Below are 27,815 nucleotides of genomic sequence, written 5' to 3' on the forward strand. Positions count from 1 at the left end.
TGTGTGTGTGTGTGTGTGTGTGTGTGTCCACCTTGTGAGTCTTCCCTCACCAAAAAAAAGGGAGGATCTGGAGAGCAGGAGCATCAGTATATTTGTGCCTCACAGTGAAGGTACAGTGGTCACTCAGGAACATCGTCCTCCTCCTCTTCATCCTCCTGCTGTGTCCACACACATTCTTCTTCTCCAGGTCCGCCACGATGGGTCGACGACTACTTCACAGTGCAGTGATCCTTTGGCTGGTGCAGACAGTGTGTGCACACGGTGAGTGTTAAAACTGATTTTAAACTTCTTGTGTATTGGGTGTATTTTGCAATTCTCAAATGCTCAAATGAAGATGTGGCAGCTGTGTCTCAGGAGGTGCAACGAGCCAGAAACCTGGAAGACCACATGACCTTCTCTGTGTTTCTCAGTATAGTTAGACTGCTACAAACAAGTGACTTGTCCTGCTTGGTCCTGTAGTTTGATGAGATAAAGTCACAAACACTCATCATTCTGCATGACAGAGTCTGTTTTCAGATAGGATGGAAAGTACATTGTTTCTGCTCAAAGAAAGAATAATAATATCAACAGCAACCATAAAAAATCACCAAAAGTTGCATACTGCAGCTTTAATAATGTATTAATAACACAGATCTAAAGTTAGTTGTAATTTACTTCAAACATTGATCCCTTGCAAATATATTTTTTACCTGTTCAAAATAATACAGGTATTATACATATATACATTTTATTATATATATTATAATATATATTGTGAAATCTCAGCTGTAATCTGTGAGCGACGGTGTCTTTGTGTAAGACATTAAACCCCTGTGATCACTGTATAAACTTGCGTATGAACGGGTGAATGTCAAAAAAGTCATGTAACGCAGTGGTTCCCAAAGACTGGGTCGGGACCCACAGATGGCTTTCAGGAGATGTTTTTTGGGTCCCAAAGCAAATGTATAAATTGTTCCCGACCTTTACGTAAATGCACATGTTTTAAACAACATGCATTAAATGAAGTTTGGATTCATGTGCGTGTGACAGACATGACTGTAAAGTAGTCGTGCATTTATGCACACATTTGCTCTTGTCACTATTTTTACCTTGATATGGTCACAATAATATTCTTATATCTAATATTTTAAGTGAGTTTCCATATAACTAGAAAAGTGTTATTTTAATACACAACAACAATAAGATGCGTTCATTGGAATATGGAAGATTTTAAAGTTATAGGTAAAAGAAAAGTTGGTCAGTGTTTCCCAAACCTCAAACTGATGAAGTCTGCAACCAAAGGAAAGATATTTGGTTTAATGAAAGAAACTAGGATCAGAATGAGAAATCAGCTTTATTGGCAATGTATCACATTACACACATACAAGGAATCTCCATGACTCAGTTTACTTAGGCATGAAAAAGACAGAGAAAAAAGGACAAGAAGAAGAAACAAAGACAAAAAAGCTTCAAACAGCTGATTCATTTAGAGGTCGTTATTAATGAATCAATTCATCCAGTCCTGTAAAATTAAAAAGGAACCATTAGCTCTCAATAAACACACTATACATGAAGTGAATTTAAGAGATTACCTTTGAGAAATGACTGATACCTACAGTATATGTGTGTTAATATACTCTGTTGTGGGGTTAAAACACTGCGAGGCTTCATGCCGTCTCTCTGACGGTCGGGTTTGCCTGTCAAATTTCAAATGATCATGTTAAAGTGAAGTGTTAGCATTGAGACTTGTGTAAGTTCTCCACGTGTCTGGCCCTCCACCAACTTTTCTTGGAATGATGCGGAGCGACTACAGATTCAGTTTCCTCTGTCAGCGGTCGTCGGCCTTCGTCAGTGAGATCAAAGGCAGCTGGACTTCAGTGGCAGCAGCAGGCTAAATGTAACATCCCTCTGTGAGGAGGGCAGAGAGGGCTTTTACTGCTCACACAGTCACTGCACTACACTCTCCCCCCCCCCCGAAAAAAATGTTTAACAGACTTCTGAGCAGCCAGCAAACTCAAAGTAATAAAGGTTCAAATGGTGTGTGTTCTGCAACCATCACCCACTTTACTTCAATGAAACATTAAATAAGAGAAGAAAAAGATGCATTTTTTTCTTAACACTTGTATGCACATTTCACATGTGTGATAATAATACATTTAACAGCAACACAAAATTCAATTCATTCCATTTTTGAATCAATTCCCTGAATGAACTCATTAGTTGAGCTCTTGGCAGCCTGTGCCCCTGAGCAAGGCAATCACTACTGGTGACTCCATGAATGTTATGGACGTATTTATATGTATGATGTAAGTACAGAATATAAACCGCAGGAAGTGAGGACATTTTGTGTCACATTCTGTCAGAGTTCAGAGTTGGTTCGAGGTTTAGGTTTAGGTTAATGGTTTGACATTTAGTTGATATATTAGGTTGGGGTTAGGTCCTAGGGAGGGCCCTTACTTTATTCCTTGGCTTTTGGCTCAGCATTAGAGTTGCCTATTTTAATCTAGCTTTCCTTTTCTATTGGTCTTAACGCTATATTATTTTAATGTCCTGTTGGTTTTAAGTTGGTCTTAGTGTTATCTTGTGTTGTTTTGTTTATGTCTAACTGTACAGCGCTGTGGTCAACTTTGTTGTTTTTAAATGTGCTTTATAAATACATTTGGATTGAATTGGATTGGACTAAAAAAAATACACAGAGTTGCACTATCCCTCCTTTACAGAAATATACTCTAGACACTGGTATATCTATATACATTTATACATATATATGTATATATATACATATATACCTATATATATACATATATACCTATATATATACATACATACATATATATACATATATACCTATATATATACATACATGCATATATATATACATACATATATATATGTATATACAAATACAGCAGAACAGTATTTCTGATTTTCCTCTCAGTACCACCAGAGGAAGCTCACGTACCACTGGTGATACACATACCACAGTTTGAGAACCATGGTTATAGACAATATCCTCCCCACAGTTACGTAGAGTTTCAGTCCACCATGAGCAGAAGGGACGAGGCCTTCATCTCAGCTCAGACTGGTAACTTAACATACTGTAAAAAACCACAGTTAACTTGAGTTGAATAGTTTGACATGATGGTGTTTCAGGTTACGGTGCTGTATCTGGAGTTTCCACTGGTCAAGGGCCACAACCTAACGGTGAGTCCATCACATTGTGTCTGTCATTAAAGTTATTCCAACTGTAGAGTTTTAAAGCAACTGTATTTCCTTGTTTTAGGACACAAGCCCCAGAATGGTGGAGGTTTAGGCAGAATGCTGATGCCATCAAAGGGTACATTGAAAGCAAAGCTCTCTTGTTTAGAAGTCACCTGTTGTTGAAAATATGAAGTGAATATGAAGTTATGGTCACTATTATTGTTGTTGTCTCAGGTGTGGGTCACACGATGGGTCCACAGAATGGATATGGTGGATACCCTTCAAAAGGCACAGGTCAGTGATCACAGAACGTCACATTAATGCTGAATTCTAGTATGAACTTATTTGAGAATGGGATTTTTTTGATGACATTGCTCTCAGGTTATGGGCCAACAGCTGGAGTTTCAGGTCCAAATGGAGCCAAAGCAAACGGTAAATCTGTTTTCATATATATGACCAGAATAATAAGATGCACATGCTATCATTCTATATCACTTTTCTAACCACATATATGACATCATATCATATAATCAAGGCTATGGAGCAGCAGCTGGTGTGGCACATGGCAGATCGATGAAAGGTGAGTTCATTATGTTCCTGAATGAATTCATCGATTCATTAATAAAATGTCTATATTATGAATATGATATTGTATTTTGCCAACATGTTCATACAACCCAATGCTATACACCTACAAAATGTAATTTTAGCATATAAAAACAAAAACCTAATTTTATATACATTTCTCTAGGCCATTTGTTGAGGAAAAGACATTAAAAAAGACAGTAATGTAGCATGTGTAAGAATCGTGTGTGTGATGTTTGTTGCAGGATATGGTGGTCAGGCTGGTCAAGCCCATGGACATCAAATGAAAGGCAACGGTATGATTTGGACAGTGTAAACAAAGCGTTATCCCCAACCTTCACCACAATTCACAAACTTAAGCAGTTCCTATAGAAATGAGGTTCTGCCTCATGAGGACAGTAAATGGTTGTGTCAGTGTATAATTGTATGATGTCACAGGTTATGGTGCTCAAGCTGGAGGATTTGGTGGAAAAGCAAATAAAGGCCTTGGTAAGGATGTGATGATGTATTATTTTCAAAAGGCAGAATGTTTATAAGCAGACACTGTGTGGGGGAGATTTTCAAAAGATTTAAAAAAAAAAAACATGGTTGTATGAGGTACTGAGTGAATTAGACAGGCATGCTCGATATCTAACACACCCTTAATCCCACTGTTTTACAACAGGACACTGACATTTGTAAACCACTCACTCTCCCACACCAAAGTCCATAGAACAAATCAGTGATTTTAGCTCATGGGTCCACTGCTGCCTCGTGTGGTCAATTTGCATCACTCCACTACATTCATCTGAACAAAGGATTTCAAACACTTAAGTCCAAAATAACACATATGGACTCTCTGGTGGAAGCAGCAGTGGATCAACAACTCCCTGTGAGCTGTGACGTAAAATCACTGTATTTTCTGTATGGACTTTGGTGGTAGTGGATAAAAAAAGTGACTCTCATCTAAGTTTCAAGTTTCCAGCCCTTTAATGTGTCCCATGTTGATGTGGATTAATTCAAATACACTGTAAACATTGGAGAGGTTTATGCCGGTTGTATTTAGGAGGTAGATCACTAAATGATGCTGTAAAAATCCTCATGTATTAAAAACCACATTATCATTTCTTTAGTATATATGTTACATTAAAGTGTTTCCCTTATTGGTTTTTAGGTTATGGTGCTGCAGGTGTTCTGGGTGGAAATGGAGCCAATGGTAAGTTATTCAGTGACAAAATACAATAAAGCTCTATTTGTTTTCTAAGTATTAGATTGAAAGCGTTATTTCACATGGGATAACATAAAGTATAAACCTTTGTATTTAATTATAAATGAATTACATAGAATGTCAAATGTAAAGTTAAAATCTCTCGTGATCAGTGATGATAAACAATGATGAAGATAGAAATTGTCTTTGTGCTGTTTGTAGGTCACAGTGCTGCTGCAACAAAAGGTATGGTCTGTCTGTCTGTCTGTCTGTCTGTCTGTCTACTTATTAGAGTGCTAGCAAGTAGTTGAACAGGCGTGTCTAATAAAGTGGCCAGTGAGTGTATATTATATCATAATCAATCCTTTGTCTGCACAACCACAATATATACATATACATATATATATATATATATTTGTATATGTATGTGTATATATATATAAATATATGTATGTATATAAAATGTTGATTATTTAATTGACAGTGTCAAAAAGAAGTGATTTTCAACAGCTGTCAACATTGTTATCTACTGTGCTTTTGTGCTGCATCAATGATGCAAAAGTGAACCTGAATAAATGTAAATGTGTCACTGTTGTTCAGGTCAGGGAGCAGCAGCTGGTCAGCCCAGTGGCAATGGAGCGAGAGCAAATGGTGAGACAGACCCTTTGTGATGCTTCCTGAGTTTAAATGTTTGTTTCTTTTTATAACTTTAAACTAAAATGTGTCTGTACTTTCCAAAGGACAGGGAGGAGTTGGAGGTAAACCCATGAAGGGGTATGGTCGTCCATCTTATGGAGCAGGTAAATCATACTGTGCCACTTTCTTGTCTTGGCACTATTGGTGACACAAGATTTAAACTGTATTTATTTAAACTGTGTGGTTTCAGGCCCAGGTGTGGGAGTGGGACCCTCCAGAGGTCTGGGAGTACCTCAGCTCACCAGGAACCAAGGGAGGGGTGAGTAAAGGACATGACACAGATGTGAGATCTGAGGTCACATCCTGATACAGTACATATAGTAACTCTAGTCAATGTCTTTATTTGTTCCTCCAGCATACAACAATAATGGTTATAATGGTTATGGAGCTCAGCCAATGGGAGGTGAGTTGTACACCAGTCAGTCTGTGTTGATTCACATATGAACACTATTTGTACAGCATGAGTATTCATTTTTCCACTTGATTATAAAAAGTCCATCAGTTAAGATAGAAAACAAAGGTATCAGTGATTGCATTTACAAAAACAAATCTTTCTACTTCAATGCCTAATTTGTGGTGCATCCATTATCACAAGGTTGCTTCATGTGTGTCAGCCGCAGTGATGAAATTTACGAGGTTTCTTGAATGCATCTTAAAGCTTCTCCTCTAAGCTTAACACGCTGTAGATCCTGCAGAAGTGCTGAAATTGACCAGGGTCTTTGAATGCATCTCGTTAGCTGCTTTTCTTGGCTCAGCCATGGATGTATTACAAGAACTGGATAGAGCTCCGCCCCCTCTTGCTTGCAGCTAATTTCTTCCAGTTGCCACTTGCAAAAAACAGCAAAAAAGCAATTTTCCCATTGACCACAATAGTGAAAGCAGCTTCATAGGAATGAACAAAGGGGAGGAGCTCTATCCAGTTCTAATTTAACATCCATGGGCTCAACACACAATGAACCCTGCATTTACTTTAACTAGCTCTCATGTGCACGTATATTTGAATAATTGAATCTTTAAACAAATAATACAGCTGAATATTCAAATAGTATTGTTGCTGAAAATGTCCATCCTTAGTAAACCAGTATATCTGTCTACCTTTTATAGGCTACAATGGTGGTTATGGTCATGCTGGTTCAAGTCTTGGACCTCGTTATGGAAATGGAGGAATGAAGGGACCAAAGCAAGGTATGAACATCTCCATATCTGTGAAAACAAAGAATACATCACGATGTAGACGACATGTACCTCTGAGAAACTCAGCTCCATTTTGTGTGATTTGCAGGTTCAAGTGGTGTAGCTGGAGTTCCCAATGGACATGGTGTGAAAACCAATGGTAAACCTGTTTTTAGGTGTAGTTGTATAAGGTGCTGACACATATTAAGTGCTGACTGTAGCGTGTGTGGTCTACACGGTGGATAAGTGGCTCACACTATTGCCTTACAGCAAAAAGACCCAGGTTTGTGACCCAGAACCTTCCTGTATGGAATTTGCATGTTTTACCCGTGAGCCTGTGGATTTTCTCGGGGTTCTCCGGATTCCCATAATCCAAAACCGCTTTATACTCCACATGAGGGTCGTGGGGGTGCTGTGCCAATCTCAGCTGACATAGGGCGATAGGCGGGGACAAACCCTGGAGTATCCAAAAACATGCAGAGGTTAATTGGACACTCTAAATTGTGCATAGGTGTGAGAAATTTTAGCTGCCCGCAGGACACACACACACACACACACACACGCTTTTATCTCACCAATAAATAGCCTTTTCCCAAATGGAAACTAAAGTCTGTGAACGGCTACATAATTTTAACGAAGAATTTCAAACTTTAAAGTCACAAAATAACATGTTTTAAACTACTGAAGGAGGTGGATCGACAACTGTGTGAGTTGTTCTCTATGGACTTTGGTGCAGCAGAGTTGGATTACAAACTTTGGTTCCCAGTAACAAAAGGCTGTCCAATGAGACACAGTGGCAAAAACTGAAATTGTTATCATAGACAGAAGCAGTCATAGATTTTTATCTTTCATTACGTGGCTGAAATCTGTTTTTCCTTGTGTCCCTGCTGGCAGCCATGTTCTCAGTGAGAGGGAGCGTCCATGTTTCCGCAAACCTGACCATTACACCAACAGGGACTGTAATAACATATTCAAATACAAATACAGGACTTTAATATGGAGTTGGTCACTCTTTTGCAGCTATAACAGCTTCCACACTTCTTAGAAGACTTTCCTCAAGATTTTGTGTTTCTATGGTGAATTTGTGTCCAATCATTCTGTGGAGCCATGGTTCCCAACCGGGGGTCCAAGTTAGGGGGGCGCCAGACATCACATGAGCTTTAACTGCTATGAGTTTGTGAGGTTAATATAATTATATATGTGCATCCCAATCAGACACTCTACTGGATAATTAGAAGTCAATATCACCCAAATAATAACTATAATTAGTTAGTCCACCTATAGTGTACATATGTCAGTACCTGAACTATCCCTTTAAAGTCATATCAATAATCGCATTGAAAAAAATGTGCAGGTTATGCTGGAGCCAGAGCTTCTGCTGGACATGGAGCCATTCCAAACGGTGGGTTAACATGCCAAAAATGTGTTGTTTGTTCATTTAACCAGTTACATTACTATTTCCCTTTATTTTTTCTTAACTGTTAAGGACATGGATACCCACATGGTGGCGCTACCAAGCCGGCAAATACAGGTTAACACATGCTTAAAAACTGCACTTCTCATTGTTTTTGGGTTCATGCATAGGGGTTTGATTTAGGTATAAGAATTTTGGACATATGTGTTTTTAATTGGTACCTTAATTGGTGCCTGATTTTGAAAAAGGAGGGAGTGGGGAGCAGTGCAGGGGGGGCGTGGTCTGGTAGTGATGTTATCGGTGAGACATGCCTCTCAGTCTCTCACACCATGCTTTGAGTGGTGGAGAGAGAAAGACCACGGCGTTTAAAAAAAAGAGGGAGGAGTCTGGGACAACAAGCCTTGTGGTGATTGGACAAGAGGGTGACAAAAGCTGATTCCAGTGATGCAAGCGTTGACTAAGAAAGCCAGTGACAACATTTGAATGCAGTAGCTGGTGTTTGTACGTGTTACATGCAACATTTGCACCTGGATCAACAAATCAATCATATTATCATATACAATCTCCTTTGTTTATTACAAAATCAACAACAATGCTTTGTGACAATTATAGATATAGACAGAGATGAACTTTGCTGTATTATTTTAGGCTATGGCAGCTTTCTGAAGGGTTATGGCAACAAACCTAAAGGTGAGACTTATAAATATTATAATAAATATTTTATATTGTTGAAAGTACTGTTTTCTTTTAAATAAATCGTGATCAACAAACAATTTGTTTTTGTGCATGTTTTACAGGATATGGAGCCTCCAGAGGAGGTGCGGTGAGACCCCAACCAGGTATTGCTTGCATTGTTATCATGTCACAAACTTAAATTGTACAGTCCAATCGTAACATCCAATAATTTGTTTGCTTTGTTTGTCAAGGTTTTGGAAATGGAGCTGTTCACTCTGGATATGGCAGTAAACCCACTGGTAATGATTGTATTTTGAAAAAGCTGTGTGATGATGACATGTTGTTGTTTGACCTGAGGTCACGGTGCTGCTGCTGCTGCTGCTGCTGCTGCAGCTGCTGCTGCTGCTGCAGCTGCTGCTGCTGTTCTCAACAGTTATGGAGCCAAACCCAACAGCACTTCCTGTTAACACTCACCTTATTAACAAAAATAGTCTTATATTACAAATACAATACACAGTGTTTCTTTTTTTCTAATGAAAAAAGGGAACGTTCATATCATGTTCCCAACTAACCCTGTAGTTCAGTTCTAAGAAGCAGAAATACTGAAATAAAAGATTTCTATTGCATTTTGACACAATAAATGTGTTTATAAAAAGAAACCTATAATACAAACGACAAAGTATTCTAATTTTGCATTTTTTCTTTATTTGATTACTTGATTTTCGGGCTACTGTAAATGAAAAGTTTTCCATAATTACCAGCCTTGTTACAATTTCTGTTTTTCCTAAGGTCATGGAGTTAGAAATGGTGCTGTGTTGGGTGGATATGGAGGTAAACGTAATGATGAGCTCCATCTTTATTTCTGAATTCAATAATTCCTCATTGAGGTGTCTAATGTCAGTTTCTGTTTGCAGGAAACAGAGGAGGCTCAAAACCTCAAACTACCAAAGGAGTCGCGGCTCTGTTACCCAGCCAAGGTGCTAAAATACCCGGTACTGGTAAGAATTCTTACCGATACTACTACTACTACTACTATTAATGCTTTTACAAATGTAGAGAAGTAAAATAGCACAGAATGAGACGAAATCAATTTAACAAAGATAAATGGAGCTACAGATGAGTCTCTCTGTGTTCCATCCCTGCAATGATTTACCAGAATTAGTATAAAGTAAAGTATCAGTTAAGTATTTCAGTTAATCTCAGATGTCATATCATGTTCCTTTTATGACTTAATACAATACTGTAACGTCAGCGCACACACAGCAGGCAGCAGACGTTTCTCTCATCAACAAGATGGCTTTTATTTAACGTTTGGTCACAGACATGAAAACGGGCTGCAACCCACGCCGCTCGGGGTACACACAGCTCAAAATCCCAAGACTCAGACACAGAACAGCCACAAACCCCTTAAAGAGACAGTGACAGTGCAACTTTGTAACCTTTGTAAACACACACATTGAACATGAACAGTGCAACTGAACACATCCCCTTCAGGATTGTTACAATACATTTCTCATGTACAGTTTCTTTAATCATCATTGCCCTGCAAATCATGTTTACTGTACTACTGTGTTTATGTTGATGTTGATCTTTGAATGTGTGTTTGTTTGACAGGATATGGTGGTGCTGCTGGTGGACCCACTGGTCAGCTGGCCAAAGCAGCCAATGCTGGTAAATACTATTATTCAATGTCTGCTTTAAAGGGTAACTAATCCCCCTCTTCTGAGGCAAACTCCACCCAATGGCTGATTTGGAAAAAATGCCAAGAAGTGGGCTGAGAGTTGAGGGAGTGAGCGAGAGGAGGAGGGCGGGGGAGTGGGGATCAGTGCAGGGGGTGTGGTCTAGTAATGCATTACAGCTGTGTGAGGTGCTCAGTGAGACGAGCCTCTTAAACACTTACACATACAAGTGTGTCTGACGTTTAGAAAAGGGGGAGGGGTCTGGAACATTTATGCCGTGTTTCCCTCATGGTATGGTACGGTTTGGTACAGTACAGTCCTGGGTTAGGCTTGTGTTTCGACTGAGAACAGTACCTTTATTTGGTGGGCGGGGCGTGGGCTGAGCCCAGTGGCTGCGTAGCGTGAAGACAATGAACAGACACAATGGAGGACATACAGAAGCTCTTTTTTCTCCTGCTCAGTTTGGGGCTGTTTGTCCCAACAAGACAAAGTCAAGCTGTGAATGAGAATTGACTTCCATAGAATATTTACACCAATGGCAAGAGAGTGAAGTTTTCGGTGCCCACTCAGCTGACTGTCATGGGTGGAGTCGGTCTAGCAAAGACAGTGGAAACACAGGTTCAGTAGAGGGTGACGAAAGAGTGTACCAGCGAGAGGGCAGTCGATACTAGACATTTGTATCATGTATAATGTCAAAAATTTACACTAAACTGGGAAGATTTGCACCTTGATCAACAAATAACATTACCATACCTAACTACCATACAGTATATTGTACTAAATTGTTTTTATATTAAACTGGGCCACACAAACATACATTGTTAGTGTGCATTTAATACGAAGCTATTCAAATAATACACAGGTATAGTGAGTATGGTGGCCAAGCCACTGCCATTTATACACATACCTTGTTAACTGATACCAATGCCAATTTCAACAGTGTCTGTCGGGTTCTCCAGTTTCTTCCCACAATCCAAACATTTGCAGGGGTTCATTTGACACTCTAAACTGACCATAGGTGTGAATGTGAGAGTTAATGGTTGTTCCTCTCTGTGTGTGCCCTGTGATGGACTGGTGACCTGTCCAGGGTGGATTGGTTCCAGTGTCCTCGCGACCCTCAGGTGGAGGATAAAGCAGTAGATGATGAATGAATGAATGAATGATACCCATATACACTGGTTCTCAACTAAAAAACAATTTAGCGGTTTATGTGGTGACGCTATATTTCACTTGTGCATTCATTGTATCTTTTAAATGACAATCTTATTGTTTTCCATTTCACTCTCATATCTGTTTGGTCTGTTTGGCTGTTAGGTTACGGCATGATGCCAAATGGGAAGAGTGCAATGGGTGCAGGTGCAACCAATGGGAAAGGCCTCAAAGGTGGAGTTTTCCCTCCTGCTCAGCCAAGTGCAGCACCACAAGAGGCTGTTATCCTGCAGCAAGCAATGATTCAAGGTGCACTGTCTGGTCTGCCTGTCGCTCCTGGGATGACACAGGAGAAAAATCAAAAGCTGCCGTTTGCTCTGCCTCAAGGAAAAAGCTACAAACAGACACCGCTGAACCTTCAGGGTCTACCAGAGCCAGCACCAGCATTTTCTCATGGAACTGACCCACTGGCTGCACTCGAATCGATACCAGAACTTGGTCTTATGGGCCCCCAGGGAAAGGGTCTGAAGTTATCCACACCTGTATCTGCACCAGTGGTTCCCCAGAGTAATCCAGAACCAGAACCGGCAAGTAACCAAGGCAAGTACCATGAACATATTATATATATATATATATATACATATATATTTCAGTTAGAAAACAGAAAGAAAGGTGGTCTTAAGTGCTATGAAAAAAGAGAAGGCAACTGGACTTCAGTTTGACCTCTGATCCAAAAGGCTTCTTCAGTTATAATTTTGGTGTGATGACCTTGATGAATCACACCTTGGCTCGTGTGACCTTCACAACTCACATGATAATTATATTAATGACCCCAAGGTGCCAGGTTTTCATTTTTAGCACTTAAGACTACCATGACCTGGATGGCTGAGTTTTTAAGAAACTGCTGATCTACATGGATTCTGACACTCAAGTTTTACAGGGTTTACAGAGAATACTTTGAAAAATGCAAAGTAACCAGTAGGGAGTAGTTCTCTGGGAGCTTATGCCCAAGTGATCCCTATGGAACCAGACTGGTTCAAAATTAACATAACATGCCAAACTTTGTTGCAGAAGGTCTAATGGCTGCCACTCCTGACACTTTATTAGGTGTCATGTGTACCTAATAAAGTGGTCAATATGTGTATATTTGTGTGAAGTCACTGCACATGTCAGCGTAATCCTCTTTTCAAATGTTGTTCAAAAGGTTTCTTTGTAACACACACACACGTTGAGGCTTTAATGTGTCATACAGGCTTGTGCATATTAATGTATCGGGTCACAGTACAATAATACGTTGATGACCTGTATGGCCTCTGTAGGTTATGTGACTGGAAGCGCTGTGCCTGAGCAAAAAGGCGCAGAGACAGACGTTGTGTTTGGTGTAGACAGCACCGCTGAGGCGGGTGTTTCCACTGAAAACATCAGAGCTGATCCTGAAACAGTGTCAGCGAACATCGCAGGGAGTCTCATACCTGAGGAGACACTGACTGTGGCTGTGCCTGAACCAAAGGACACAGACATCCAGAGTCAGCCTGAGGCAGCGCCTCCTCACAGCCTCGGGGTCAATGGTCTCCATGCAGAACAAACTGGGGCAACTGGTAAACTAGATGCTGATGGATTTGTATACTAGTGTAGGACTGCATGTCAAAGCTGTGTCTGTCCTAACTCCAGGAATGAAGTCTGCAGAATTGTGGACATTAGTCTCCCTTTGCGTGTTGCATGATTCATCACGCTGCAAGACTGCTGTTGTTTTCACGTGTAGAATTCAGTCTAAACCAGTGTTTCTCAAACCTTTGATACCAAGAACCACCTGAGGAAATAGTGAGCTCTTGAAGTTACACCATTATCACCAATGTTAGAACACGGTGGCGTAAATAGACCGAGCAAAGCCAGCTATGGACTTTTCACATGAGGCAGATTTATTCTCTCATCATCCTCCTCTTCCTCACATCAATTTCACACACTAGCATAGTGAAATTAGATTAAGATGGAGCAAGAGATAAGGTGACTCAAACTATTATTTTTTAAATATTTTTTTCTTATTATTTTCTACATCAGTTCCACTCAGATCACATGCCCACAGTACCACCAGAGGGAGCTCACGTACCACAGTTTGAGAACCATGGGTCTTAACTAGCTGTTGCTTCATGATAGTGAATCATGTGAATTGAGCTTACAGGTCATGGCAGTTTGAGACTGAATCCTAGACAGTGATAATGGTCATGGCTGTACAGACTTTTGTGTAAATGTCTTTATAATGTATGCTTTTATGTTGCATGTCAGCACATTATCCATGTTACCCTTGATGTGTGTTCTGTTGAAACTTCTACTTTTCTTTTTAAAAGCAAAGTTTTTGGGAAATAAATGTAGACTTTCTTGCTTAGCAGTAGAACAGAAAATTAAATAAATCAATCAACCAATCAATCTTTATTTATATAGCATTTTACAATAACTGCAAGGTAATCAAAGTGCTTCCCCTAAAACCAATTTTTTTTAAAAATACAGTACAAGACAATATAATAAGAATAAGTACAATTCAGGTAAAATGTGTTAATACTTGAGATCGATGTTGGTAGGATTAAATAAAATGAATTAATTAACTAAATCATTAATTCATTCATTCATTCATTAATACAATATTAATAGGAATAAATTAGCCTTGACTTCTTCCTACTCCTTTCGTGGAAATGGAATCTGGTTTGTGTATCAGTCAAAGTTAAATTAAGGGTCCAGTGTGTAACATTAATTGGCAAAAATTTGACATAAATCTGTTTCTATAAGTGAATAACTTGCTTTAAAATATTTTTTCATTTCATTAAAGTTAGAATAAGTTGTTTTTGAATGTGCCTATGGAAGGAAACCGCCATCTTGTGTGTGTTCTTCTACAGCAGCCCAAACAGCATTTTTAGAGTTCACTATGCAACGACTCTGTCGACAGAAACCTGATGCATAAACTAACAAAGACGCCAACCCGACATGCTGGGGAAAGGGAGGGATGAGCGGAGTGTTCGCTATTTGTCGCACTTTGTAGTCTCAACCATTAGATGTCACTAACTCTTACACACTGGACCTTTCTATTACCTGTTGTGTTTGTATTTTTATATTCTTGTTGTGTTTCCATTCAACAAAGTCAAAATCAAAAACTGTTAGCTGTAAAGCTGAAGTCAGGTGACTTAGCATCAACAGGTTTTGACCTGTTTCAGCCAAAATGTCTTTTTCAAAATGTCTTTTTGGATCAAACAAACAAGATTTGCAACAAGAACATATTTTCTTACTTTTAGACAAAACGAGGCGAGATGTTCCCATCAGTTTCCAGTCTGTGTTATGCTAAGCTAAAGTGCATGTGATTCTCTCATCAAAGCAAGAAAGTGGAAAAAAGACTTTCCCAAAAATGTCTGTTGAAGGTAGAGAATGAACTGATTCATTGTTCTGAACGTCAACAGTTGAGTGATCTCCGTGACGTTTTTAAACAGGTCACAGTGGGAAAAGCACAGAGAAGCAAATGATTGAGTTTCATTTCCATCAGTGATTTTCAGGGTGAACTTGAATGCTGGCTCTCTGGGACACTGTCCTGACTTTCATGAACTGAACAAAGCTTTTACTGATGATTGTTCGACTAAAACACGTCAAAATGGCTGCTGTGAAAAACTTTCATACTTTGATTTTCTTCTCAGTCCTGAAATATTACATTTAGTGCATCCAGTGCATGACCTGTACAGTTTTCTCGTATTAACCCTAAAATGAAGATCAGTCTTCATGAAGCTACGAGATTAGTAGATTATTTCTGGCTAATCCTTGATCTTATATTCTGTCCGTCTGCATTATAGAGAACAGGGAAGCTTCACTCTCCAAAGGACAAGGAGCTAAATCAGCTAAACCTGGTAAACTTATTTTCTTTTTTCTTTCAACTAAATCTGAAGTCACACTGGTTGGTAGCTTGCTTTAGTTTGTATGTGAGGCCCCTGGGGCCCCTTAAGTCTCTTAACATGTACTACACTTCTTTAAGTGTTTCTTTTGTCTTAAAATGTTTTTTCTAGACTGTGGACCATCAGGAATACCAAATGGACAATGGATGAAATTACCTAGACCAGGTAAGTAAAGAGTACGATTGACTTGTGGTGATGTTGGTGTGTTAAACCATAACTCCTTCATCTACATTCATGTATTTAAAATGTCTTAAGAATATGTCAACTGTTTTTCTCGCTGATCGCCAGAGAGCAGGTAGAGCAGGTCATCTTCCAAACGAAAGGTTGATGGTTCAGTCCACACCTTCTATTGTCTACAGTACTTACGTGTCACTGGGCAAGACACTTCACCTTAATTAGATGTGCCGGTTAAAGTATTAAAAGCTTGGGATGCATAAAATATTACTATAAATAAAGATATTGGGTGTCCAAGGTTTGCCCACAAGTTGGCAGCCCTGTAATATTGTACTGTATGTGCGTTGGTATAATTTCATTTATGAGTCTATCATGTTACATACTCAGGTCAGTCATAGCTTACGTTTCCAGGACTTCATCACTTTTACTGTCCACTCTGTCTCAAATGAAATTATGTGGCCCAAATATAACGCCATACTAGTGTCGTGTATTAAACGATGAAAACTTTGTGCACTCATTGTTATTTTCCCCCTGTTTTTGAAGACTACAATGCAGGTGCTGGAGGATCCACTGGCATGCAGACCAAAGGTACTGTTTATGTCAGGACTCAGTATAATGCATCAGTATTAGACTCATTATGGTTATGGAGCAGGAGCTGGTGTTGAATACAGATATGGTGCTAAACCCCGCTGATATTATTCACAAATGGAATATTGACTGCAGGTTTAATACATGCATTAGTGACTGTAAGAGTGACAACAGTAATGTGTGTGTCATTGTTTAGGATATGGTGCCAGTGCAGGAGGATTTCCAAATGGAGGAGGAGCTAAAGCAAACAAACCAGGTGAGGAAACCAATACATCTAATATGGCACTGTCTTAAAGACAGGAGGTGGAGCTGGAGGTGGCAGAGCTGAAGATGCAGAGATTTTTGTTGACGAAGGGGACGTCATTTCCTAATAGTCAGTTAAAAATTATGACTGACTTCCTGTTGGATTTAGAATATGGCTTTAAGGAACTTCCACTGAGGGAGACTAACTTTAAGGGCCACTGTTGAGTCATTTTACAACGACAATAGAACATTTTTTTTAAAAGAATTTGGGGGCAAAAAGTGTCAAGATTGCACAGGTTTTTGAGCATTTAGCCCCCAAAAGGCACCACCTGGCGCTCGTGTCCTAACAATGTCCTCCTTTTCACCTCCTCAGACTGCCAGGCCATGATGAACATGCAGTGTTATGTTTGCATGGAATGTTGATAGGGACTTTGGAGCCCCTTCTGCTTGATTATTTTCAAATGACATGTGTGTAAAGGTGATGAAAGACCTTCTATATTTAAAGGACGTTTTGTTTATCCATAGGTTATGGCACAGGAGGCTACGCTGTCCCTGGACTCAGCCATGGATATGGAGCTGGTAATATCCATCATCATTTATAACATACACTGAATAATCTGCTGTAACTTTTTCTTTTAATCCTTAACACCTTTTGTTGTGCATGTGCAGGTCTTAGATATCCTTATGCAGGAAACCCTAAACAGCCTGGTAAATTGTGTTGTTTTTTTTCTCAGATTCTCAGCTGATTCACACTGATAATAATGCATAGTAATTATTGTGATTGGCATTTTATTATTACGCAGGTTACGGTCAAGGAGCATTCCTTGGAGCTGGATATGGAAATCCATATGGAGGTGTACTTTGCTTTTTTTTAAATCCCAACATGTATTTTAAAATGTTGTCTCATAGTAGTAACATACAGCGTAGATGCATGACAATAGAACACATGTACGATAACAAATGAGCTCTGTACTGAGAGGAGAGGAGCTCACACTGCATATGCACACCTGGACAAATGCTAATTAAACAGGTTTTCAATCTTCCTGAAAAAGTTTGCACCTCTACATCTGCAACTTCCTGTCTACAGTTTTTGACAGATCGATCTGAATTTGATTTTATTGTGATGAGTAGGTGGTCACTCAAGTATGTCCATAATAACCTACCCAAGAAAATGATAAGATTGTCTAGAAATTCCAATAATTTATAATGTTGAACAAGTTCAGATGTGTATACCTCAGTGACATCTTATGTAAGATGGTAATAGCTGTAAGCAGGTAAAGTTATGTACATATTCACAGAGGGTGCTTAATCCATCAGCAGTGGATTTTTACTGAAATGTGTCTTTATTCCTCAGGAAATGCAGATGTGGGCGAAGCAAGCCAATCTAAATCAGGTAGATAGGAGTTTATTTTATAGTTGTTAAAGTACTGAATCTATAAATGCCATACTATGATTTCATGGAGTGATATGTCTGTTTTTCACAGGCTTTGGGAATGGCTATATTGCTGGTGTTCAGCCTGACTATGCAAGTGAGTAACATTATATCACAGTTAACTCTTCCAATGATTCCATTGAATCACAGTTTAAGTCCGCGTTGTTCTTTTGCACAGGTCTGGGTCAAGGTGTCCCCGCTGCTGATGCCCAGTCAGGTATGATATAAGAGAACAGTGAAGGTGCATTTGAAGGAAAACATTAAATGAATGAAACAGTGATAATAATAATAATAATAACAACAACACGTGATTCTACAGGTGTTGCTGCACAGGTCCCTTACAATGGAGCACCAATCGTTCCTGCAGGACTAGATGGTCAGAGCTTACATCACACTGTGTATAATATATGGGAGAAGTCATATCCAGAAATCCAATAATAATAATAAAATGCAAATGATCATTTAAAAAAGGTTGATACACAACTCATTTGAGAGCTAGTCTTTAGGAAGCATTGAACCCTGAGTACATTCTCAACTTATTGCAAACAAGAGGTCGTGCAATGTGTAGACATTTTGTAGTCCATCTTTGAATAGCAGGTGTCCATGTATATTATGACTTATTTTGAATGTTGGTGGTTAGGTGAGATCAGGAAGTCTGTTCTAAAGTTGTGATATTTGTCTTTGTGTCCTTTGTACAGGCGTTAGCCAGTTTGAACCTCAGTCTGCCGGCCTTGTTCCAAATGGAAAATTGGGCGGCATTTATGGTGGTATGTATGTATGTATGTATGTACTTTATAATATCAGAAACAGAGAAGCACTTCAGTTTACTTGAAGTGTGGTTACATAAAGTACTGACACATGGTTCTGTATGCACCCCCTGTGAGACACTGACGCTAACAGTGGGTAAACAATGGAAAAACTTATTTCAGCCACTTAACGAAAGGCTTTCCTAAGAAAATCTACACTCGTTTAAGTCTATGATATTTCACATCCTGCTCTTAAAGGGGACATATTATGCAAAATCAACTTTTTAATCATTTTAATACTTATATTTGGGACTCTGGAGGCCCTACCAGTCGCCAAAGTGTGGAAAAAGAATACTCAGTCCTTTTTTCATGGTCCCCCTTAGTGTAAGTATAGGCGATAAAACACGCCATGTTGAATTCCCTGCGCTTATGACGGCAGCATGTGCATTTCACCGTGAATGTTACCGCCCACCAGTAAGTTTACTTGGAGAGCTCCACCTTAGCTCCACCTTGTGTCGGACGTCTCTTCCAGTGACGGCACTCTCGCTGTTTTCCGCTCACGCTGCCACATTGATATTGTCAGAGAACTAGTGGAGGGAGGGGGAGAGTAATGGAGCGGAGGGAACAGGAGCTGAGCGAGTGAGCGCTGTAACAAGGACAAATCAGAAACCCCCTGGAAGAAGTGGGTGTGTTTGCCTGTGTCTCATTTGCATGTAAAGGGACCATGCACAAGTGTTCTGAAAGGGGCGGGTTTAGCAGGGTTATTGAACTGCTATGGTGCTTCATCCTTATGGTATTTTGACCAAAGCATGTCACAGACATGTTCATTAGGACACCAGGGAACTATTTTAACTTGGAGAAATAGGGTATAATATGTCCCCTTTAAGTCTTTACTCACCAGCCCATACCAAAGTGGGAACACAGGGGAAATCATACAGGTGCTGCTGGTCTATACTGCTGCCTTCTTTAGTAGGTTTTAATAATTAATGTTAATCTGTATGGAGAGATTTCAACATGGCAGTCACAATGTAACACGTTTGAAATTCCTGATGGATCAATAAGAGAGGTTTGCACAAAGTTTCCATTCCAACAGCAAGTCTGAGATGTTGTGGTAGGTAGAGATTTTATTAGTTGAGCCTGTTTTTCTGCATATGTTTTCAGTGTAGAGCAATATTCAGAGGTCAGCACCTCACAGGTGACATAGTGGGGTTTTGATTTTGGTGAACCTGGGGGAGGCTAAATCTAAAGCTATGTAAGGCTGTAGACGGTGGAGTAGAATGTTGTGGTCAATGGCAGAAGGTGCAGGAGGATGCCCCGGTCAATAAGTATCATAAGTATAAGTTACATGCTGGTGGTCAGCAGCCACCAAACCAGTGCACAAACCAAAAAGTGACTTTGACTGGAGCCACAGCCACAACCTCCTCCAGAACCTTTGCGAGTGAAGGAAAGTTTGAGATGGGGCTATAGTTGGGTAGAATTCCAGGGTTCAGTGAGGGTTTTTGAGTGAGTGTGGTCATGATGAAAGCAGTTTTGAGAGTGAATGGAACATGTTTGTAGAGAGATGTTAATAATAGCTGTGATGAGAACGCTCATGACAGGGGCATTTGATTTAATCAGAGCTCACCCAACACTCTGGCAGGGTGGACTGGGACAGTGACAGAGACGAGTGGATGGTGTCAGTTTTGTCAGCAAAGACAGAAATGGATTGATTGCATAATTCAACTGAAAATGAGTTTGTGGTTTGAGGAGATGATTATTTTAATTTTTTTGGAATTGTTGGTGCTATTATTAATGATGTTGGCGTAGTACTGTGATCTTGCTATTGTGAGGGCTTTGGAGTATATTTGTTTGATGCTGATGGTTTGATGCCTATTTGTGAACTGTCATACCTGAAGTCAGAGACCTCCACTCCAGAGCAGTTCATCTGTGAACCACGGAGCAGAAGACGTGAATGAAACGGATTGAAATTTCCATGAAAACACTGAAGAAATGAACACAACTGCATAGCATTGCAGTATCTTTTATTGTATATACTATATGATTCCATAGAAGCAAAATTTCTTCCAATGTTCCAGGAATGGGCAGTTTACCTTTTGGTGCTCAGACACTTGGAATGGGTGCAGAGAAGTCAAGTAAGAAATACGGTGAGTCACTTTCTGTCACACAACTTTAAATGATGCATAGAAAATAAGTTATGTTTGTGACTTATTTTGCACATTTTCCTCAATACAATCTTTTTTTTTTATTATTCATTATGTATATAACCAACTCACTGTATTACTATTCAGGCATTGGTGGTTTGCAATTTGGGGCACAACCCCTCACTCCAGGAGCTCCTGGAGCCGGGAAGTATGGTACGCTATGTTGGCTTTATTTGTGTGTGATGAATGCATGAATGCATGAATCAAAATGTCTGCTTTGGGGGGGGTTAGCTTTCTGATTTAATATGTGTTTGAATTCTATCCAGGATATGGTGCAGGAGCATATGGACCCACAGGTAATGGAGACAAACCTACAACATATGGTGAAAGTCAAATGTAATAAAATAATATGCCATACTGCAAGTTATCTCCACAATCTTGAGCGAGTAAAGGGATTGTTCAGGTTTACTGAGGTCTGGTTATATGAGGTACTGACTCTAGTCAGTGCTGACTGTGCTGTGTGTGTGTGTGTGTGTCCTGAGATGAGATCCAGCCTGAGACATGGTAGTCCAGTCCACTCTCACTAAACACAAAAACTCACATCAACAAATATAACCACTCACTCTTTTGAACCAAAGTCCACAGAGAAAATCTGTGATTTGACATCACAGCACAGGAGTTGTTGATCCACTGCTGTCTCCATCAGTGAAGTCAGATGTGTTATTTTGTGACCTGAGCATCTGGAGTATTTCATTCAGATTTACCGTAGACCGTACAGCAGTAGACAAACAGCGCCTGTGTCCCTGGGAGTTAAAACCATTTATTTTCTCTATGGGCTTTGGTGCAGGTAGTGAACAAGGCTGTGTGATGGTGAGTTCAAGCTAAATAACAGTTTCTTGGATGTTTTTAGGTGAGCCTTGTGTTTGGTGGCTCCATGTCTCATCCACACAATGATGTGTCAGTATCTTGTACAACCACCTGAACTATTCCTTTAATGTGAATATTGATTCAAAATTCCCCTCATGTGATTATTTCCCACGTTTGTCCTCCATGTCTGTGCAGGGTATAACGGGTTCCCCAGCAATGGGCAGCTTCCGGGTCATGGCAGTACTGGTCATATACCTGGCAAATATGGTGAATACGTACTGTACACTCACAATTGTGTATAATGTCAGCCTTAAATCACCATTTTCATTGTTCTATTCACTTCCTGTTTGTGCCCTTGCTGTGCAGGTTATGGACAGATGCTTTATGAAGCTCAACAAGCTGGGCTGAGTCCTGAAGCCAAGTCTGCTGGCAAATATGGTAAAGAATAAATAAACCATTAAATAAATAAATAAATGAATAAATAAATGAATAAATAAATAAATAAATAAATAAATAAATAAATAAATAAAAATAAATAAACAAATAAATAAATAAAAGGTTGGACACTTTCTTGTTTATGGAGCTATTGCCAGCAGCTGGCTAACTAAAATCAGCTTTTATTTGTATTAAAACAATATGAGACATTTACAGCTCATGAGCTGCAGTGTGTTTCCAGTGTTCATACTAGGCTGTCCTAACCAGTCACTGGAGAATATGTAGTAGATATGAGTCATGAGTATATATTGTATTGATCACCTAATACTGTTATAACCTGTTAAGGTAACACTTTAGATGAGGGAACATGTATTCACCATTAATTAGTTTCTTATTAGCATGCAAATTAGTGACATATCGGCTCTTAATGAGTCATTATTAAGTACTTATTAATGCCTTATTCTGCATGGCCTTATTATACAACTAGTAAGCCATTAACTAAGAGTTTTCCCTCAATAACCTCAGAATTATTGCTTATTAGTAGTAAGTGAGGAAGTTGTTGTATATGAATTACGATCTCAATATGCTTTGCTTAGTATGGACTTTATAAGGTGGTAGTATCACAAGAATAGTTATTCTCCCTTAAGTGTTAATAGTACTTGGAGGAAAATCTGAAATATTGTATGTGATCAGAGTGGGGAGTGGAGCTGAGGAATTGTGACCAGAGTGCATAGAAAATGAAACAAATAATAAATATGGTAACTATTCCTTTAACTATCCATTCATCCATCCATCTTCTACTGCTTTTTCCTCCAAATGATGGTCGCGGGGAGCTGTGCCAAGCATCTTTACTGTACATGTCAGTATATGCACTTTTTTTCTGCAGGTCTGGCTGGTTCACCGTATCAGCCTGAAACTCTCGGACTTGGACACTATGGTGAGCAAACTTTATGATTTATTTCTGTGGTTAAACTTGTCATCTGTGTGCACGTGCCTCCTGCGATGGTGGTGGTTAAAGGTGCACTGTGTGAGAATTGGGGACATCTTATAGTGAGACTATAGACTGCATTCAAAGCATTAGGACTAAATAAAAAGAGAGGGAAACAGATAAAGTAAATAACAATAACAAATAATAAAAGAATACACAAACACATTAATAGTACAAAAAAGATGTAGTAGCATGTCAAGTTAAATATTGTGCATTCTAAGATTTTGCGCTGCTTTTTTGTTTCATACAGATTTAATAAGTCACTGGAGTTATAATAACATAGAATATATAATATAATATTATTATTATTTATTTATTTTTATTATAATAATGTATAATAATTGATCTTTTCTAGACTTTGAATTTGTGTATGTTCTCAATACTTGATCAGGTCACTTCTTACCTCAGAGTGTTTCTTGCACATTTCCAATGATACTTATTGATAATGTCATCATTATTGGCCTCTTCTTAGTATCTTCACTCATTAGGAAATGGTTGTGTTGGACTGTAACAGGTGTTACGTTTAAACGTGTTTCAATTTAGTACAGTATTTTATTTTGATACATGGTGTGGCACATGTATTATTTTAAAATACATTTTAAAGTAGTCTTGCCCATTTAATTCACCCTCAAACATGTTACACGCTGCACCTTTAAGTTCCCTATGCTCTTAGCTGAATACAGTGCATTGTTTTCTGTGATTTAATGTTCACACAAGAGTGTTTAGTTTGTGAAGTGGTTTATATATAATATATATAAATCTCTTTAACAGAAAACCAGGGACTGCATCACTCACAGCCTCTTGAATCTGCATCTGAAGCCACAGCTGGTGTAGAATATGGTATTTATTTATTTATTGTTTTACTATTTTGTAACTATCTGACCAATGAAGTTAAATAAGTGTAACCACACTTTATACTTTTACTGTTTGTATATATATACATGATAATAAATGATACATAACTGAAACAGATGCAGCTGGTTTGCCATATGAGTCTCTGCCATCTGAGCTCCATTCACCTGGAAAATCCTATGGTGAGTCAGGAATGCTTTTAATTTTCTTATAAGAGACACAAAGACCAGAGTTTCCTCTTATCGTATGTGTTTTGATTGTGATCTTTCAGTGAAGAAACAGCTACTGACTCCAGCAGCTGCACGAGAAAGTGAAGGACTCTCTGTGGATAGATATGGTGAGTGAGTGTTTCTGCATCTGTAACATTGTTACAGTGATACAGTAGTTAAGGTGAGAAGAGTAGAGTGGTTGTATGAGGTATTGACACACAGTCATAGTCAGAGGCTCACTCTGAAGACATTACTGCCAGCTGCGAAACAAGAAAAGTTCAGCCACTTAATAAAAGGTAAGGTTTATAGCTAAGGTTATATGACATTTTAAGATTATGTTTGCCCTCACTGTTAGACAACCTGTTCTGACTTTCCACATAGTAACCTGGTAACAGGTACTTTTTTTAGTACCTGCTCTGGCGAGGTTACTATGTGTGACGTCACCAGACTGCTGGCCACTGATTGGTCAGAGCGTCGTCACAGGAAGAGACGTCCGACACAAGAATCAAGACGAACAATGCCGAACTGTAGATCAGTGAAAAAGACTTGACAATCCTAAAAATGTGGGTTCATCTCCAACAATTACCAGGGAAATGTCTAAAATCTCGATGACGTTGACTAGATATTATTTTTTTAGTGAAAAACCAACCTAAACCTAAACCTAAACAAACCTAAACATCCAGCATAAAGGAGTTGTTAAATCCACTGCACAGTTATTAAATCACTAAGTTCAAATGTGTCATTTTGTGAGATACAATAGTGATCATATTCTTAGATATTGTAGACTCAAGCAGGTGTAGATTTTATTAGGTGAGTGTTTTTTATGTACCTCATACAACCCCATTTTACAAACATGAACTATCCCTTTAAGCCCTTATTTGTCCCTTTCAGATAACGTGGACTACATAAATGGACACGTGCAGCCCCAAGGTAAAAGGAGAGACACTAATTTAATGCCAACATAAATAATGTTTATGTGACTGATTGATATTAATGAATCATCTTTAAATTTTGCTTCCTAGTTGTTGCATATCCTGCAGCTCCCACTCCCAGCCCCACCCTGGTCTCCGCCCCCTCCCTCACCGATGACGTGGTGCTCAGAGTAGGTGTTGAAGACTTGCCCGGAAACATGGGCCCGGTCCACCTCAGCCTTGACTCCGCCCCCGCCACAGAGACGCAGGGCGGGGTTCAGGTGGCAGAAGAACCTGATGACCTGCTACAAGAGCAGCTTCCGAGGCAGATACACATTCAACAGCAGCTCAAGCTGCACTTTCACCCACAAGGTACAGAAAGTTCTGGAGAAGTCACATCACCCTAATGAGGGAGATGGAAGAGAGGGAACTACTTAACCATGGTTGCAATTAACCTACACACTCACAGCCCGAAACTCAACCAGTTCCTCAGAAATGAGGTTCTGCCTCATTAGGACCACGTGTTGGTCTCCATGAGGACTACTGGTCAATGTTTATGAAGGAAAACAACACACACACACACTTACACTCACAGCCTGATTCCATGACTTCAGTGAACATTACATTAATTTATATTAATTTCCTGGAGACAAACTACTATAATAACTACTACTAACCCTAACCCTGACCACATCCTAACCATATAAATAAAATGTTATTACGGGGACTCCATGAGCACTACAGCAGGGCCTTCACCTCAGATAACAGTACGATGAATTGAAAGACCATTAAGGCTACATAGTTGAAATTAAATAAACATACTCAGTGCAGTCAAAGCCAAAATCTGGAAATATAAAGAGGTCACCCCGTGACGCTGCTGACACCGAGGATCATTTCATCACCATGGACAGCACTATGAAATCACAGCGCACAACAAACCATACACACATAAATTCATGAGCATCCTCAAACTACAATACAATTTAAATGCACAAGCTGGTAATAAAGAGACTATTTTTTAAGATACAGTGAAGGTCTGTGCGCCCGGCCCCTCCGGGATCCCACCTCGGCCGGCACATGTCGGCCCTCACTTTGGCCGCGCGGAGCAGTCCACCGGCGGCCGGGGATTCTCCGTTTTCTATATGTGTATGTGTTGTTTTTCCTTTTCCCTAGTGTCAGAGCCACTCAATACACTGTAATACAGTACATATTGTAATGAACCGTCAAACGGATGAAGTACCCAGCACTTTTCATACCACACTTAAGCTATGCTTATTGTCCCCCATAGCTGTGGTCTATTATAAAATAGCTTTAGAAAAACAACAAATTTAATTCATGGCCTCAGACAAAAAGACAAACTATATATATGTAATATAAAACATGGTTCAGTGGTTGAGCAGGTCATTTTCCAACATAAGGGGTTCTCAAAAATCCATGTATTGGTTGAAAATGAAATGTGGTGGCTGAAGTGGGCCGGTACTGTCCGGGATGCAGAACTGACACATTTGTCAGTTTTAAGTGCCAGCACTTTTATTTACATGCATGACATTGTCACCAGATGCTGCTACTCTGTTTAGATTATTATGGTCCAGATGAATCATTTCGTTCACCTGTATAGTTCAACAAGAACAATAACTAAAGTGTTTAAAATGATATTTAGCTTATAAGTTATTTTCACAGGAAATAAAATGACTAAATACATGTTGTGAACATCACTTCTGGTATCTTTTTTTTTTTTTTTAAATAGATTTGTGTTTATTATGATAATAAATAAATAGTGACAGACACATCTGGAGTTCCCACTCCACACAATGTGTGAGTGATAGTTTGCCGTCACCATATAGAACGTTAGGGAAAAACGTATTTAGGTGACGTATATGGAAACATCACTGTCACTTATGTATCATACATTACATTACATTACACATGAATATGAAGAGTTCAGTAGTAAATGTTCCCGGTGAAGACTTAAACCATTGATTAGCATTTATCGTGGCAATGTTAAAACATCTTTTCTTTGTCCTCAGGAGCAAAGAACAGCAAACACGATCTGAACGGTTTCTTTGGAAACAGTGGTTTTCAAGGTAAGAAGGCGTTTCTCTCACTGAGGTTTGCTCCTCAAACATCCAACTCATGTTTGTAACCTTTCCTTGTCTCCTTGTCTCCTTGTTTCCTCACAGGTTAACCAAACTGCCAACCACACATTTAATGTCTTTCTCTGCCACTGTATATTATTATTTTTGATTGTTTCTTAATGTTGTTTTATTTTTCCTTTCGTCCTTGAAGTTCTGCAAAAGTGTAATAGTACATATAATCACATTTAAACACGATGTTAGGGTTTTTGTAGTGTTTCCTTTTTGTCCTGCACACTGTTCATGCAGGGATTTCGTTGTTGGAGTGTGAAGGAGACATAGAGTTCTTCACTTATTTCTATAAAATGTATTTCACTCTAATTTATTTTGCATGGTAAATGTTTTTGTACCACTTCTATTGTATAGGATTTGATTAATTAAAACCATCAAATAATCCCAACAGTGACAATGTCCACTGCTTCATTACTGTGTGT

General features: G+C 39.2%; 1 protein-coding gene across 3 annotated transcripts; it reads left to right on the forward strand.

The window, feature by feature from the left end:
- Positions 1–110: 110 nt before the first annotated feature.
- Positions 111–27,781, forward strand: cmn (calymmin). 3 transcript variants are annotated; one of them, XM_058620539.1, is made up of 50 exons: positions 111–261; positions 3,133–3,183; positions 3,263–3,316; positions 3,415–3,474; positions 3,562–3,612; positions 3,716–3,760; positions 4,011–4,061; positions 4,204–4,254; positions 4,919–4,960; positions 5,174–5,197; positions 5,552–5,602; positions 5,692–5,751; positions 5,838–5,906; positions 6,003–6,050; positions 6,752–6,832; positions 6,930–6,980; positions 8,175–8,222; positions 8,307–8,351; positions 8,883–8,924; positions 9,032–9,073; positions 9,161–9,208; positions 9,699–9,740; positions 9,824–9,907; positions 10,524–10,580; positions 11,903–12,337; positions 15,565–15,618; positions 15,775–15,828; positions 16,381–16,425; positions 16,622–16,681; positions 17,194–17,247; positions 17,338–17,376; positions 17,472–17,522; positions 18,023–18,061; positions 18,153–18,197; positions 18,279–18,317; positions 18,420–18,476; positions 18,799–18,867; positions 20,922–20,990; positions 21,135–21,200; positions 21,314–21,343; positions 22,050–22,121; positions 22,221–22,292; positions 23,176–23,226; positions 24,049–24,117; positions 24,249–24,311; positions 24,401–24,466; positions 25,230–25,268; positions 25,361–25,621; positions 27,277–27,333; positions 27,430–27,781. In XM_058620539.1, exons 1-50 carry the CDS (start codon positions 198–200, stop codon positions 27,432–27,434), a joined length of 3,222 nt encoding a protein of 1,073 aa, XP_058476522.1. In that variant the 5' UTR covers positions 111–197; the 3' UTR covers positions 27,435–27,781. The 3 variants fall into 3 exon arrangements, with proteins under 3 accessions (XP_058476522.1, XP_058476523.1, XP_058476524.1); XM_058620540.1 differs by having other exon boundaries at positions 9,824–9,901; XM_058620541.1 differs by having other exon boundaries at positions 9,824–9,886.
- The last annotated feature ends 34 nt before the right edge of the window (positions 27,782–27,815 follow it).

Source organism: Solea solea, chromosome 21 (assembly GCF_958295425.1).
Source record: "Solea solea chromosome 21, fSolSol10.1, whole genome shotgun sequence".
NCBI classification, from domain to species: Eukaryota; Metazoa; Chordata; class Actinopteri; order Pleuronectiformes; family Soleidae; genus Solea; species Solea solea.

Excerpts from the sequence above, each read along its gene's own strand:
- cmn (XM_058620539.1), top strand. The coding sequence starts at position 198 with ATGGGTCGACGACTACTTCACAGTGCAGTGATCCTTTGGCTGGTGCAG. Across the intron at positions 3,317-3,414 it reads AATGCTGATGCCATCAAAGG|GTGTGGGTCACACGATGGGT; the intron begins GTACATTGAAAG and ends TTGTTGTCTCAG. Across the intron at positions 18,868-20,921 it reads ATTGGGCGGCATTTATGGTG|GAATGGGCAGTTTACCTTTT; the intron begins GTATGTATGTAT and ends CCAATGTTCCAG.